This window comes from Phyllopteryx taeniolatus, chromosome 3, assembly GCF_024500385.1.
Source record: "Phyllopteryx taeniolatus isolate TA_2022b chromosome 3, UOR_Ptae_1.2, whole genome shotgun sequence".
Taxonomy (NCBI): domain Eukaryota; kingdom Metazoa; phylum Chordata; class Actinopteri; order Syngnathiformes; family Syngnathidae; genus Phyllopteryx; species Phyllopteryx taeniolatus.
In genome coordinates this window covers 32,294,402-32,310,402 of record NC_084504.1, presented here as the reverse complement: position 1 = coordinate 32,310,402, position 16,001 = coordinate 32,294,402, and the positions used below count along the sequence as shown (strand labels likewise).

The 16,001-nt window shown below is 44.1% G+C and overlaps 1 protein-coding gene across 2 annotated transcripts in view; it reads right to left on the bottom strand.

The window, feature by feature from the left end:
- si:dkeyp-14d3.1 (transmembrane protein 132C) overlaps positions 1–16,001 on the bottom strand; it is a 115,281-nt gene that overhangs the window by 64,054 nt on the left and 35,226 nt on the right. For both annotated transcript variants that reach the window (XM_061768748.1, XM_061768747.1), the window contains exon 3: positions 5,293–5,439. In XM_061768748.1, coding sequence (XP_061624732.1) covers positions 5,293–5,439 — 147 coding nt within the window. The remainder of the gene's footprint in view (positions 1–5,292; positions 5,440–16,001) is intronic.

The following is a 16,001-nucleotide window of genomic DNA, read 5'->3' as shown; positions in this document are numbered from 1 at the left end:
TGATTTTTGGCCACTTAAAAATTGAAATGGTGGCAGGTGTGTGTGAACTCCGATATACTATTAATTGTATTTGACATTCACGCTCTGTTTTTGTTTTTGTTTTAAATCAGACGTTTCCTCACCACTTACTCTTCATCAAGTAAATATTTGGAGGACTACGTTTAACTTTTAACTGGAGAAGCTCATCCATGCTTTTATCTCAAGGAGACTGGATTATTGTAATGCTCTTGTGGCGAAAGAGCATTGAAGAGCTGCAGCTCGGGTTCTGACCAGAACAAAGAGGTTAGAACATATTACTCCAATTCTAAATTCTCTCCACTGGCTCCCAGTCAGCTTTAAAATAGATTTGAACGTTCTGCTACTGGTCTATAAAGCACTAAATGGTTAAGGTCCTGAATACTTGAAAGAAATGCAAATGGTATATAAACCCAGTAGGTCAATAGTCACACCTACGGGCAGTTTAGTCTTTAATTAACCTAGTGTGCATGTTTTTGGGGTGTGGGAGGAAACCGGAGTACCCGGAGGCACGGGGAGAACATAAAAACTCCACACAAGCGAGGCTGGATTTGAACCCGAGTCCTCACAACTGTGAGGCAGATGTGCTAACCAGTGAGTCACTTTTTAGAACATTTCCACTTTTACATGCACTGTATGCTGTTTTAACTGTATTTTTGTGTTCCTCTGTTTTAAAATGTTTATAAGCAGTTTGTTTTTCAATGCTTTTAATCATGTAAAGCAAATTGAGTTGCGTTGTGTATGAAATGCGCTACATAACTGAATTAGCTTTTCGAAAGTAACAGTAAGTACTCTTACTTGAGACAATATTCGCCGACTCTTCCCACCTCTGGTTACATGTTGCCTCCGTTTGCCAATACAAGCAAGACAGTCGTGATGAAAACCGAAACACAAGCACACGTCCTCCGAAGTGGACGCTCTTTTGTCGCTGTAATGAGCAAACCGGGTGCGGTGTGGGCGATTAATGAAGTGGTGACTCACCGGGGAAATCCATCAGCACGCAGGCACTCTTAATGAACTACTAAGACCCAGACGTCGCACGTTTACTGAAGACTCCACTTATGGCTCATGGCGTGCTGAGGAAGCAGGACTGCCTTTGTTTTGAATAGGCCAGCCTTTAATAGTGATAAAGTGAACTTTTCAATCTACTAGAGTGCACTCCGGCCCGAAATATGTGCACCGCACGTCGGAAATTTTTATATTTAGATGTTTTGATGTATTATAGAATCATCACGGGGAATCTCATTTTGTCAGAGAAAGGATGCCATATTCTCTTAGCAAAAGCTAATCCCATAATATGCATCACATGTTTGAGATGGGTCCGTGTTACGGAATGCGATGTAGCAAATAACCTCGTGTGGGATTTGAATACTGTATGTGTGATTACAGATTGCTAAATCTTTCAGTAAAGTACAGCTGCTTTCCATTTTCAAGCGACTCGATGATAAATTCATACTATTTGGGGCTTGCATATCGTACAGTATGGTATATAACACGACATACAGGGGTTTTTTTTTTAGCCACAAGTACGATCAGTTTTGAGTTGCTGTGTTTAAGTTGAGACATTTGTGCTTTAATTGAGTTTCACTTTTGTTACCTGTGCATCAGAGTGCAAAATGTGTTTTAGTGGTCAAAATATGTTTTCGAGTTGGGGAAAAGTGCTTAAGATTCTACCAAAAGAGTGACCAATTCAATAAGTGGGTTCATGGCACGGAGCATTTGGTTCTGTTTTGAGAAACACTGCAATTTCCCAACTCAAAACCACAAATGTTGACAATTCAAACGTGCCTCCTGCTCTGTTACTTTTGCTTGCCAGCAACATTATCTGAAAATGAATTGTTTGCATTTCCTCAACTCTTGTCTTTTCTTTCTCTAAAGAGCACAACCAGTCTGCACACTGTTGCAGCCTTTGAAGAACAAATAATGACCTTGCATTGTCTTTACGAGGCTCAATGGCGCCCTTCAGGGAGAAAAGAGAGCGTCAGAGAGCGACAGAAAGAAAGAGAGAGAGAGAGAGAGAGAGAGAGGGAGAGAGAGTTGCAGGTTTGCCATAAAGTGCATCAGGAGGATGTGAGTGTCTGCAGGGTCGAGAAAACATTCAGCGAGAATATAAATAATTCCTTCTGATGAATATTTGTAGATATTCACTATGCTTGCTTAACAATTGTTAAATGTATATTATTATTATAAATAGTGCACACACGGTCGAATTTGAAAGGTGGGCCTTAGCAAGAAGGACGATCGAGCGACGTGTGCACCAGCTTTATTTTACTCAAAGAAGAGGGTGTGGCTTAAGCGTCAGCTGTAAGTGAGCAAATGAGTTCAACTGGCGGCGGAGCAGCTTGATGTCACTGAATGAACACACACAGTGAGCCATCTCTGTGTGTGTTTGGTTGACACACACACCCAGGACCCTATTAGCTGTCCCAAAGCAGTTATTCAGCATCATTTGGACGAGTCAGAGTGCGTGAATATTGTGTATGTGTGTGTGTGTGTGCATCATGCATCTGTGTCTGTTAATAAAAGAACCATTCCTGATGACATATACTGTATGCATTAGTTCAGCCACTAACAGCTGGCCTCCCTGAGGCGCGCCCTGTTTGATGCGTAGGTTACGCACATAACCAGCTGACGTTGTCCTTCAAAGAAAGCTTTCTTAATCATACTGTAGCTCCATCTGCTGGAACTGCCTCAGCATGTCCGTCCGTCCGTCCATCCATCCATGCATCCATCCATGCATCCATCCATCCATCCATCCATCCATCCATCCATCCATTTCTGCTAATTTGGGGTCGGGTGGTGGAAGCCCAGACTTCCCTCTCCCCAGCCACTTCTTCCAGTTCTTCCGGGGAGACCCCGAGGCGTTCCCAGGCCAGCCAGGAGACGTAGTACACCTAGCACGTCCAGGGTCGTCCTTGGGTTCACCTCCCGGCAGCCACCCGGCCACCTCATCATCAGCAAAAGGGTGTGAAAAGTAAAAATACATTTCACAATCTGATTGATTATCTGGATCAAAATCCAGCGGGGTCTTTCTTGACCTATGTGTCATCCATCCATTTTCTGAGCCGCTTCTTCTCACGCGGGTCGCGGGCGTGCTGGAGTCTATTCCAGCTAACATCGGGCAGGAGGCGGGGTATCTCCACCTTTGAAGCACCATAAGACTGCGGCTGGCTCCTCAACAGCAGGTGCCAAAATGTAATACAGTTTCCATTGGTTATTTTAGTACCTTTTAACAAATTAATGGCTACTCGTGTTCACTGCATTGATAAGGCAGAAAATAAATAGCTCAACCAAGTTTGTTCAACCTGGAGTGTACAACCTGCACACAGCCAGTCCTCCTTTCATCCGCTGGCTGTATGACAGCTCGACAGATGAGATAGCTGTGCCTAATCCCCTTCTAAAATAGCTTCATTGTAAAGACGGGGATCGAGTAGGAAAGACGAAGGAAAGTGAGGCATTGTGCTTTGTCCGGCCATCGCCAGACAGGTTTGCTCTTCTCTCGGCAGAGACTTTGGCAGCTGTAGGGATGAAGGAGCAGTCCACCGTAAGTGGTCGAAACGGTCGGAATTAGACTTCTTCACAATCAATTCGAAAATAATGAGAACACACAGAAGCGCTCGTGTCCGGTGGGTCGGCCGGCGAGGGTGAGGTCCAAACCCGGAGCGAAGAGAAGAACTCCCGCAAACCAGAGAATGACTTGTAAAGGCTGACTGCCAAGCGGTTGCTGCTCACTTCTGCACTTTGCTGACGGCTTCTTTTTGCGTGCTTCAAGATGCTGCAGCTCCACTCAATGTCAGTCACAGGCATGGTGGAGTACATGCACAGGGGTGCAAAGCCCAGGAACTGAGCACAGATCACAGCCGACTGACAAATTTAGCTTGGCACAGAGAGGGTGTGACATTTTAGGTGAAGACAAGTTTATGCTTATGTCGATGAGAATTCAGTCACATCTGACAAGGAGAGGTCATGTGTTCCTTCCAAAGCTCCTTCCAAACACAGCCAGCCCTTGAAACAAACATTTATGCAGTTCAAGCTTGAATCCCAAATCTGAATCATTTTCAGGCTCCTAACAGTACAAGTCAATAAAAATGGCTTCAGATGAGAGACATTTGAGAGCACACTGCAACGTATGTCATGTCTCCTTCATTTTCTTTGTCTTTACCATTTCATTTGTTTCAGGGCGGAATCTTTCAGTGGTACGTCGGTCCGTGTCATGTGCTGCAGCTTTAGAATCCTTTCTGGTCAACGCAGCATGTCTAATCACATCACACAGCATGTCTAATCACTTCAGGAGACCAACACAATCAAATTACATCCCCTGCGCACTGGACCTGATTAACTCCCCGCTTTGATGACACATACACATACTGTATGTTGGGAAGAATATTTGATTTGGTTTTTTTTCCACATGACCTCAGTTTAGACGTTTGTAAGTGTAGCAGTGTATGGGACGCATAGGCCGGCAAAATGTCATTTTAGACAACATCACCTGGCCCAGTGACAACACTCATTGTAACGAATGGAGCGATAGTATATGGGGTGGGGTCAAGTGTGCAAGAATTCTTGATCCTTGGGGTATTTTGGCCAAAGTATGTTACAGACACGTTATCACGACAGCTGGGAACCGTTTGAAATTGTGATTAAAAAAAAAAAAATGAATTGCACGAAAACTTCAAACAGATCAAACAGACATTGTGTGAGATAACGTATCTCAAGTGTGCTAAGAATAAAAGAAGAAGAAAATATACACTTGAAAATGGAGCTGTGTTTAATTCTTTTATGCAACTGCCCATCTTTTCCCTAACGAGACTCGCGCCTCTGCACTGTCGGCACATGTAAGGAAGACAGTGACGAGTCATCTTGGTTAGCGGTCAGTCACTCGTTAGATGTATTTGATTTCTGTCCAGACTGCGTTAAAAAAAAAAACGATACTAACCCGACATTAAGTTAACGATACAAGAAGAATGTATTGAACATTGCAAAGGACTGGCGACCGGTTCAGGGTGTACCCCGCCTCCCGCCCGAAGAACATGCAAACGCCACACGGGTGAGGCCGGATTCTGAACTGTGAGGCAGATGCGCCAACCAGTCGGCCGTAGCGCAATGTGATAAGGAAACTGTTCTTTTAAGATATGTCTTTTGCCCATTGACACTGCACAACACTGTTGGGTTATAGGCCAAAATTAGAAAAGCACAGACAAAAAAGAAAAACAAATGGGGAACATAAAGATATAAACGCTCCAAACACTTGTGCGTGAAGTCATTTTATGTACTGACCTGTCCTGATCGAAGTTGGACTCCTTCCTTTGGCAACGCAGGGTCACCACACGGTGGCCTTCGCTCCTCACATCCTGGCTCACGAACCACTGCGTGGGGTTGCTGGGACGGGCCCCGAGGAACGTCACGCCTTCTCTCAACTTCACCCTGTGCGGGAAGAAAGACATCTTTGATTTATCTGTACGGCATATGGATGGTTTACTTTGTTTGCCGGCAGCTTTTTGATCTGCTCATGGCTGCTGAGCTAATGATCCTGTCAGCAATACATTATCCAGATGGTTGTTTACCTTTAAAAGATTTCCCAGATGCAACATTGGCTGTCCTGACATCCTATTTGATGCGTGTTTTTGTTTTTTTTTATATATTACGTTCTATCAGCCTCAAAACCCACCATATGACGTGCTTTTATGGGTAGGGTGTTATTGAACATTCAGTACATTAAGGGTAGAAGTGAACGCAAGTGCCAACCGACCCGCATCTTTTGCCTTTCCCATTATGGATCATAATGAAATTATTTCGTAGTAAGATGGACAATTACAGCATCAATTTTCTTGGCTAGGAAAATGATTGAGGAGAAAACGCGGACATGGGCAGCAGTCTCACAGTCAGGAGATCTGGGTTTGAGTCTCTTTGGGGAGATGCTCTTCACAGGCTTGCGTGGGTTTTCCGCTCTCAGCCCCAAAACTCGCACGGCTACGGAAGACTTAAATACCACGTAGGTGTGTGAACGGCTGTTTTCGTCTGCCCTGTGATTGCCTGGCAAGCGGTCCAGGGTGCAGGTAAATGCGAGTAACTGGAAGTTACTGGAACTGCAACCTTAATGAGGACAAGCTACATCGAAAGTGGATGGTTGGAAAATCCACACAAAATAACGAAAGTAAAACTGAATAGCTTTGTATAAGGTGTAGTACATTTGCTGTTCTAAAATTGATCTAATGCAAGGAAAAGTAATACAGATAAAGAAATGCTGGTTTATGTTTCTGGGTATATGGGTTATTTTCATATAATTTGATCAATAACAGTAAAGACACTTGTAAAAGAAACTAATAAGAATTAAATGCCTTGGTTTTATATGGGTAAAGCGCAGGATCGAATAAATAAATATGTCTCCCATGCTGAAACAGCCACACTGCAAGTCCCATTTGGAAAAAGTTATTGATCATTTAGAATTTTAGGCAGAAGTCACCGAATTACTAAACAGAGTCGTCCTGTATAAATACACCTGTTCTGTGACCATCTCAGTGGTTAGTTAAAGGACACTGGAGAACCACAGCGTTATGAGAATCAAATAATTCAGGGAGAACGTTGTAGAGAAGTTTAAAGCAGGATTAAGTTCTAAAAATATAGCCCAAGCTCGCTGTTAGCTGGAGCTAATCTGTGTGAGGACTGCAGCGCTGCCTAATTTTTGCTATTGACATGATGTGACATGATAGTACTTTCGCAAACTCTGATACACAGGTAACAAATGATTTACTTGGGTGTGTAATTGCACAATTGACATTTATGGAGGTAAAAGTTTGGGTTATGCCAGAGTCGTAGGAACGGAACTCTGATCTCCTGTATATTGTTTTTACGTCAGTGACAATAACATCTTTGCCAGCTTTGAGGGAGGGGGCCACATGAGTGGGGAATATTTTGTAAACTCTCTCCTTGCCCCATTTCACATTTACATTTACACATCATAGGTGAGCTAAACAAAAATCAAAGAGTACGCTCCTCCAGAAAAAAAAAAAAGAAATCGATGTACCAGTTTTCTTCCGTCTGTATATAGACCTCTTCTGCAGCTGAGGACTCCCAATCAAGGCATTCTGGATGCCAAGCATCACATAGCCTAAGGGGAAGAAAAAGAGGCAACAGCCCACAGAGGGGAAAGATGTTGAAAAGGTAACAGGGTTTAGCTGACAGCTTAAAGTTACCCTCGATCCAACTCTGCAAAAGTGTCAGCAATCACCAGAAAACCTGACGGGCTTCATCAGCGCTGCTGCAAGTCGGAGCTAAACTGAGTTGAACAAAGACAGCGAATGTGGCTATAAAAAAAGACAATCAGCGAGCACAGAGCAGTTCACTCACTCTTGAATATTACGCCAGACCATTTCATCACAACCCGTTCCTCGATTAAAAAACAACAACACATACTTTTCATTCAACTCTATCACATCTGTTTTAATAGCCATCCTTCCTTAGAACTGATAGTATGCTTGGAGAGGTTTCCTTAATTGTCTTCAGATAAGAGACTGCATCACCTGTCAGAGAGACGGTAGAAAAAAATATTCCAGGGGAATCCATGACAAGGCAAGTCCAGAAACAAGCGAGCACTGCCTCAGTGGCTCGACCTGGCCCCACCACCTCACATTAAACAGTTCATCTCTAAAAACTCCACGGTGGTCAACAGGCATTCATAATGAGTTGCTCCCCCAAGTAGCACTTCCTGTTTTATTGAGTTATCTCACCTACACACTGCAGCAAGTGTGGAGGACGGCAAAACCCCAGTAGGCAACATCCCGAAAGAAAAGCCGCAGTGGTGAGAAGACACACTAGTACACTACTTTGTGGGACGGAGAAGTCTATAACACAGAGCTCATTTGGTCTAGTGCTTTCTAGAATTTAGAAAAGAGTGGGAAACACAGAGTACCAGTCAAACATCTAAAATGGAATGTTTCACTTTTTTAAGCTGTACAAAGTTGGATAAATTAACTTTAGCTAAGTCTTCAAAAGTCAAAACCATATGTGCCGCGGCAGAGATCTCTGACTGCTCTAATTCACGACAATTTAGATTCTTCCATTTATCTAACATGCTTGTCTTCGGAACCGGAGGAAACCGGAGGATCTGGAGAAACCTGAGGCATGTACAGGGACATAGAAACTCTACACGGGAAAGTTGGAGCTGAGATTCAAACCCTGAACCTTAGAACTGTGAGGCAGACATCGTCACTGCGATGGTAACGACTGTGTTGCCCGTATAATTGTTCTACCTCAAGAAGGATATCTGAGAAATCTGTCTAATTAATGCTCACTTGGAGGTTTACATAATATACACTTTCCTCTGCAACAGTTTTTAGGGTGTAATTAATATATACACAGTGTAGCGTATATTGGATTTGGATAAAACGTAATTTATTTAAGAAATAAATTTGCCGAAGGCGAACGCCTGCGTTCGCTTCCAGGTTAGTTCGAATTACGTTTTAACGTCACAATCAAACAATTTTTGTCTTGTAAAGGGCACGTCTCTTTTTTTAATGTGTGGAATTGGGGAAAAGTGACAAAAAACCTCTTATCAGTCTCATAAGCTGAAGGTCGCTACAGTTTGCAGATGACACCACTGTCATCGGCCTCATCAAGGACGGTGACGAGTCTGCGTATCGACAGTAAGCGGAGCGGCTGGAGCTGCGGTGCGGCCGACACAACCTGGAGCTGAACACGCTCAAGACTGTAGAGATGATCGTGGACCTCAGGAGGCATCCTTCGCCACAGCTGCCGCTCACGCTGTCCAGCTGCCTTGTGTCAACCGTCGAGACCTTCAAGTTCCTGGGAATTACATTCTCTCGGGAAGGACGGCCTGCCACGGGAGCTGCTGAGGCATTTCTAGACAGCGGTCATCGAATCAGTCCTGTGTTCTCCCATCACAGTCTGGTTTGGTGCTACGACAAAAAAGGAAAAAAACTCCGAATGCAACGGACAATCAAAAATGCTGAAAAGATTGTCCCACCCTTGAGGACTTGCACGCTGCCAGAACTAAGTGTCTAAGTGACGGAGAAACTGGAGGAAGACCACGCCCATCGACTTGAATTTCGGTCTACACTTTTAGCCATAAAGATGGTGTAAAAATCATATGTTAGTATAAAATACTCCCAACGTTGTACTCTTACTCATAGATCAAGCATATGGAATGACTGTTTAAACTTTAGTCTTGGCAAATCAACTGCTTATTGGTCAATCCAACACTTCGAACTGTTTGGCTTTGAATCAAGATGAACAGTTGTCAAAATCGTGCAGCTGGACCTGTAAAGCTGACATAATCCTCAAGGCATACATTTGGAATATTTCTGTAGAGTCCGTGAAATACCAAAAAAGACATTTATCTTCAGTTAAAGACACTTCGAATGTGAGTCCACACATTGCAGTAACACTCAAACGCTAGCAGGTGTCGCCTGCGTTCCAGCAATGTTCTCAGTGGTTGAGAGGGTTCAACCTTTTGGTTGCACATCACAAGGGACTTTGATGTCTGGAATCCAGACTCAACGGGAAGCGGCTAATTAGTTTAAGGTCCAGCTGACATATGTCAGGCGTCCCCCGGTGTACGCTGACTCCACTGCCAAGACCGTCAGTATGAGGAACGGTGCCAATGTTTAAGGCAGGAAATTGCGAACTCGGCGGAGTTCCTTTATTGCGGGTCGTTTCTGGAACGCAACCCCTGCGATAAACGAGCGTTTAGTGTAGTCACTGAGTATAATTGTGCAGTAGAGCCAATAAACCACATTCCTGCAGTGTATATCTGCCTCTTTGCCTCGCTGCCTGCCTCCCACTTCACGACGGCAACCAGTGAACGCCGTTAACCCAGAAGACGACAACTTCGGCCCTGAAGAGAACGTCTCCCCTGCGTCCTCGACCGTGGTCAGGTGGCCAATGCAGGAACGCTTAACAACTGTTTAAAAAATGATTTTATTATGTTTTGGTAAAGCCCTTCACTATGGCATCCAATCATAACGGAGCAGCTCATGAAAGCGATGCCGACTCGCCACCGTGGCGCAACAACTTCCTCCCGCCAGCTGCTCGCTGTTATCACCCCTCGCAAGCACCGGGGATCAAAGCACTTTCATGGTTATTAGCCCACCACAGGGATGCTTCAATTAAATGTATATTCAATTTACAAACATTTTTTACAATACGAGATGTTTTTAGGCCTTGAAAAAAGGGTTTGAAATTAACAGACCTACGGCTATAACGGATGATCCCCTAGCCCCTTATTAGTCCCTTAAATCGAGGTCCCCCTGTATATTGAATAGTGCACGTCAGATTGAGAAAACCGCTTGTCCCGTCAGAAGGATATTTTTGGTGTAGCAAAAAGAAGCTGATTTCGAGTGATCATTTAACAAAGGCTGCGGGGAAGTGCGTATTTGCTCATCCTGCACTGGAGAGGCCGCTCCAGTCAGCTGCCGGCTAATCTGCAGATCAGAAAACAGGCAGGATGCTAAGCCTTTCATTCAAAGCACACCAGCGCACACTCAAAAGCCACACTGGCATGGCGCAGCAAATGCACTCGCATGTGCCAATACACAGCCAACAAGATGATCTTCAACATGTATCTGCACAGACACATTTGTTAAGCTGTGACGAAGCGACCACTCAGCAACATCGCCTTCGACAAAAGAGTCTTACTCTTGCACTTGTTTTTCTCCTTTTCAACTGTTTTCGGTGCAGAGAAAATCGAGGGAACTAAAGAGTCGCATGCCCAGAGGAGGTTTGCAGCACACAAGAAGCTGAGCTGAAGGCTGTCTTGCTCATGTTGCTGGCTTTTTTTTTTTTTTTAACAATTAATGTTAAATGTTTCATATGGAAAATGTATAGTCAGCTACAAAACAAAATACAAAATTAGGTTGTAGTCCACATTGATAAGCTCGGTAACAACTCGCCCAAACCTTACATCTCGACATGTTTCTGACAAGATTTAGAATAGGTCAAAAGAAAAGGCTGACTTTTCATGGCTTTAATTCCATACTGACCAATATGATTCTAATCAATGACTGATTTGTTGTTTTCAACTGTCACTTTCAAATAAGTACGGGTTTCCTTTAGGGACAGCTCTTGATATTCAGCGCGGTATTAAGTTCTTACAGCTCCCCCGAGCTCGCAGTTATTTACACCAGCCATATGCATCATTTACACATTTCCCTCTCCAAAGGCAAAAGATAAGATTTGTATCACGGAAGCCGCAACTGACACTGCTTGAACAACAGATTTAGCATGCAAACGTCGAACCGTTGCCCTCCACGTGCGGGGACTCTGAGACACGCTCATGCCCATCTGCTGCTTACGGATTCATAAAAATGAAATTTAGAACTTCATCTTTCTTCAAACGCACAAAGTAAAAATAAGCGCTCAGTCACGAACAGATTCCCGACACACTGGCATGGTTTAATCCTCTGCAACTAAAACTAAAATATGTGTGACAGAGTAGATGTTTGGAATAAAATAAAGTCATGGCCATAGACAGTAACGAGATTAAGACTTCTAAAATATATATTATTTTTTTGTACGTGGATATGAAATGACAGATGTTCCTGGAACGGACAAAAATATGTTGATCATAAATGTGTATTTAGACAGACAGAGAGAGAGAGAGACATGTTTACATTATTCGTGTGTGACTAAACAAGTACATATTACTAAGAGATGTGACATGGTTGTACCGGTCTAAGCTAGTTCAGTGATTAAGCCCACAACGCCGTAAAACTGTATTCTGCTTCTACACATCAACCCAAACTCGTATGGCTCACTTCTGTTTTGTTGAGCACAAATGAGATGCAGGGTGGTGGAAGTTGTCGGGGGGGGGATTCTTTTTTTAGTTTCGATAGTGTGACCTGGCTAAGGTTGTGTTCAAATGGAAAGAAAACAAGCTTTTCGAGGGGAAAAAAAAATTCCTTGGCTGTAGTAGACCACAAGTGCAGAGTGCAAGGCCACTTGGACAGGCAATGAGTGAAAGAGTACAGTAGCTCCGTGCCCCCCCAACCACCCCGGGCACTCTGGGACTCCTCGCCCACGGCTGCTCCTTTGATGAAAATGAGCTGTCAATCATCTGATGAACAAGGGTCCTCCATGACTCGGTAACCTTTGCAGAAGAAGCACTTCCCGCCTACCTTGGCGACACATCAACAGACTCCGAGATAAAACAATAACATCTTTGCGAGATGAGACAGCAAAGAGGTGACAAAGAGGGCTGCGAGAGGTGTGCAAATGGCTCGAGTTCTGTGAACTGTAGCACTGCCTGCTGTGTTCCGGTTCCAAAAGCAAATCGAACGTCAAATGGACAGAATGAGCTGAACGCCGACAAGCGGGCCACTGATTTACATCGCTACGGCATTGCTATGCCTTGTATCAAACTGTGTTCTTCCCAACATTTTTGCGAGCTTTAAACTGCACGAGGAGGCCTTAAATATTCATTCTGAAGTCTCACAAGATAAAAGGCATTCAAGCCAGCCAGTGATGTCAAGTGAAGCGGCGCTGACTCTTCCACAGCAACTCTTCCGCCTGCTCTTCCCGTAGCGTGGCTGTGCTGCCACCTTCTCTGCAACCACAAGTCAAATGAGATTTGAAAGAGACATGGGCAGATAATGTAGCGCCATACCACCTCAAATCATGCACAACCACAGAAAGCCACGCTCGGCCTGATGTAGCATGGAGAGTAAATAGAACAGGCTATTAAGGCATCCAATCGCATCTGTAGGACTGACACCATGCAGCGAGGTGTTACACTTGCTAGCCCTTGTTTACATTATGAATTAGACGAAGACATCTTGTTACTGCTGAAATAAAAAAAATACAAAAATAAATTCAACCAACACAGCAGTCTTCACCGTCCACTTATTCATTTTCTGTACCGCTTATCCTGATCAAGGTCGCGGAAAGCTGGAGCCTATCCCAGCTGACTTGGGGCGAAAGGCAGACTACATCATGAGCTGGTTGCTCGTCATTCACAGGGCGCATTTGGAGAGAGACGACATTCGCGCTGCCACTGAGGGGGAATTGAGCCCGCACTGCACTGCACCGCACCGAAGTCATGCAAGTGAACCGATACACCATCAGTCGAATTATTATTTTTTTGGGGCGTTTTTATCAGAAACCTCGTAACAAAAAATTGGGGGATCAACTGGAACAGCAGTTCACGAACAAAATCTTCAAATATTGCTTCGGTTCACGAATTACGCTTCAATTCATGAACAGCATGGCACATATAAGCAAAACAACCATGCACACCTTCGGGCAATTTAGAGTTTTCAATGAACCTACCATGCATGTTTTTGGGATGTGGGAGGAAACTGGAGTACCCGGAGAAAAGCCACGCAGGCACAGCCACCTCGCTCGGTCTCTCTCAGAGTGAGCTGAATGGTAGCTTTTTTTTTAATGAGAGTCATGCGGCAGACTTAGCAACAGAAATGTATCTTTTCACAGAAATCACAAATGTTTTCAGGGGCAGCCTTCATACGAGAACTTTGCTGCCTGCTCCATCCAACTCCGTCCAAATCCTTGAGTTAAAGGAACACTTCGACTAATACGAGAACATGATTAGTGTACGAATGACTGTGAGTGACTTTGAGTAGATTTTAAAGTGGAAAGGTGCTTTACAAATGTGTCTTTTTGCTGTATTTACCAATGTGTATCCTTTTGTACTCTGCTTGCGGCTCCCCCAACACGATTCAATCATCGTTTCCTCCAGCCTCATCCCTCCGCTTAGCGGGATTTCACTGGAAGCCCTTTCCCCAGACTCCAACTTCCCGTCGGTTTCCACTTCAACCTTAGCCAGTTTCCCCTCACCTCTGGCCCACTCTCAGCCTACCCCACAGTGAAGCAATTTTTCCTCATCTCAGATAGATAAAACACTTTTTATCATTGATTCCGTCTCTGTGCTTGTCGACCCGCCGCCTGCTGTGCTGAGTAGAAGGCAACAAAAGAATGCAGCTGCTGTTCCTCTGATAATGTGTCCGGATGGCTACGTGGTCCGTGTCGTTTCTTCTACCTTCCTGTGGTAACGTGGTATCAGTATCGTATAAAGCACTGACACTCACAACAGCAAGCTGGTAATTACAATACGACAACCATGACTTATTACATAGTTGAATGCAGGGCTTGAATTTTGATGATACCGCAAATATTTGATAACATATGCTAAAGCTCCAAATGGCATCCTTTTAACCACGCTTATAAAAAGGCAATAACTTTCTGATTCTCCAATTACAGCTGACACTTATTTGACCCAGAAGTACTGGATCAGTTGATTGTCACCACAGCTCGAGGCGACCTTTGCCTGTGCATGAATCAGGTGTAAGTGACGGGTGACAGGCCAGGCGACAATGCGTTCGAGTGGGCAGTGGAAGTTCTGCCCTTGTCCCGTCTACCGAGTCAAAAAGCAGAAGACGGCCCATAGACTCACCGAACCCTCCAGATCTCCAGGCACAAAGCGCTTTGTCATCCCCCCAGGACAAGTGTCCTTCCCACTAGTATACACTGGCATGCATTTGTGTGTGTGTGTGTGTGTGTGTGTGCACGTGTCATCATAAAGGCAGAGACAAGCGTGTGTTTGTGTGCATTTCACCTGCACTAGATTGTATAATTTGCAAGTAACACAGGTCCCATTCAAAATCACTAAACACTGCTCAGTGTGATAAAGCAGAGGCAAGCGATATTGTTTTGATGGTAGTTTGTTGGCAGGAGGTTTATGCAAAAACTAGAGAACATCATTGATTTTTAAGCTGAATACTGTGGTGGGTTGCAACATGCACATCCAAATGAAGGTGTGGGTACAAATATTGAAAAACAACTTCACTTTACAAAGTTCAGTCTGCTCGTCACCACCCCGATCCTGCAGTGGAACAATGTGGCCTTGATTTGTCAATCAAACAATGTAAACATGAGACTTCACACCGATTTGGTCGGGCTGATCTGTATCGGCCGATATTTAGCATTTTATGCTGATCGGCTTTAATGTCATAATTCGCCGATCCGATCAATGGCGTCGTTGACATTAACTCCGCGTCGCCACGTGCAAATCCAAAAGCTAGTTTATTTTTAACCTTGTCGCGTGTCTTTTGACGTAGTACTGTAAATATCTGACGGCCAATGAAGTTATTTAAAAAAACATTTTTTAAAAACGTCGGCGGTGTGGGACAGACAACACATCTGGGACAGACAATACGTAATGCCCGGATCAGACTACAAGACAAATTTGCTTTTTCACGATTGCATTATGTCAGACTACTGCAATAAAATCTTGTATTCCGATACCACCGCATCCCGTTTGTTATACGATCGTTGGGCTTTATCTTGTCAAATGGGACCGGCTACACTCGTTAACGTGGCAACGACAACAAGAGTGGATCACGCCGACTGTATTATAAGAACAAAATGGGGGAAAATGTGTGTTGGTGCTCACCGGTGCTCAGGACAGGAGAGGACGTTCGTTTAAGGCTTGCTTGAGGTCTGTTCACATACTTTGAATACGATATGGCTCGCAAGCAGGCAACAAAACGTTATGTAGCCTAGCAAGCTGGTGGTACCACGAACGGTACAACGAAAGTTTCGGTGTGGGTGAAGTCATTTAATTAAAAATATAGTAATTTAACTACAGTAAGTTAGCACCCATTATTTCTGTCATGTTGTAATGTTGGTTTGACCTGACCGATTAGAATACACGATCTGACTAGGGCACTAGCGACAGACAGTACAAATGAATGGTCTTCTTTTAGATGGCAGGAAGTACATATAGTAATTTTTTGTGTGACATTTTTGTTTGTTGGAGTGCCGTGAGATTTTTCAATTGTAAAATATCTTCCTTGCCTCCATAAAGGTTGGAAATCACTGCCCTAGTCAGGGCTGTGTTAGTGCCATTGGCATGGGTAACTTACACATCTGTGAAGGCAACATTAATGCTGAAAGGTACATACAGGTTTTGGAGAAACATATGCTGCCATCCAAGCAACGTCTTTTTCACGGACCCC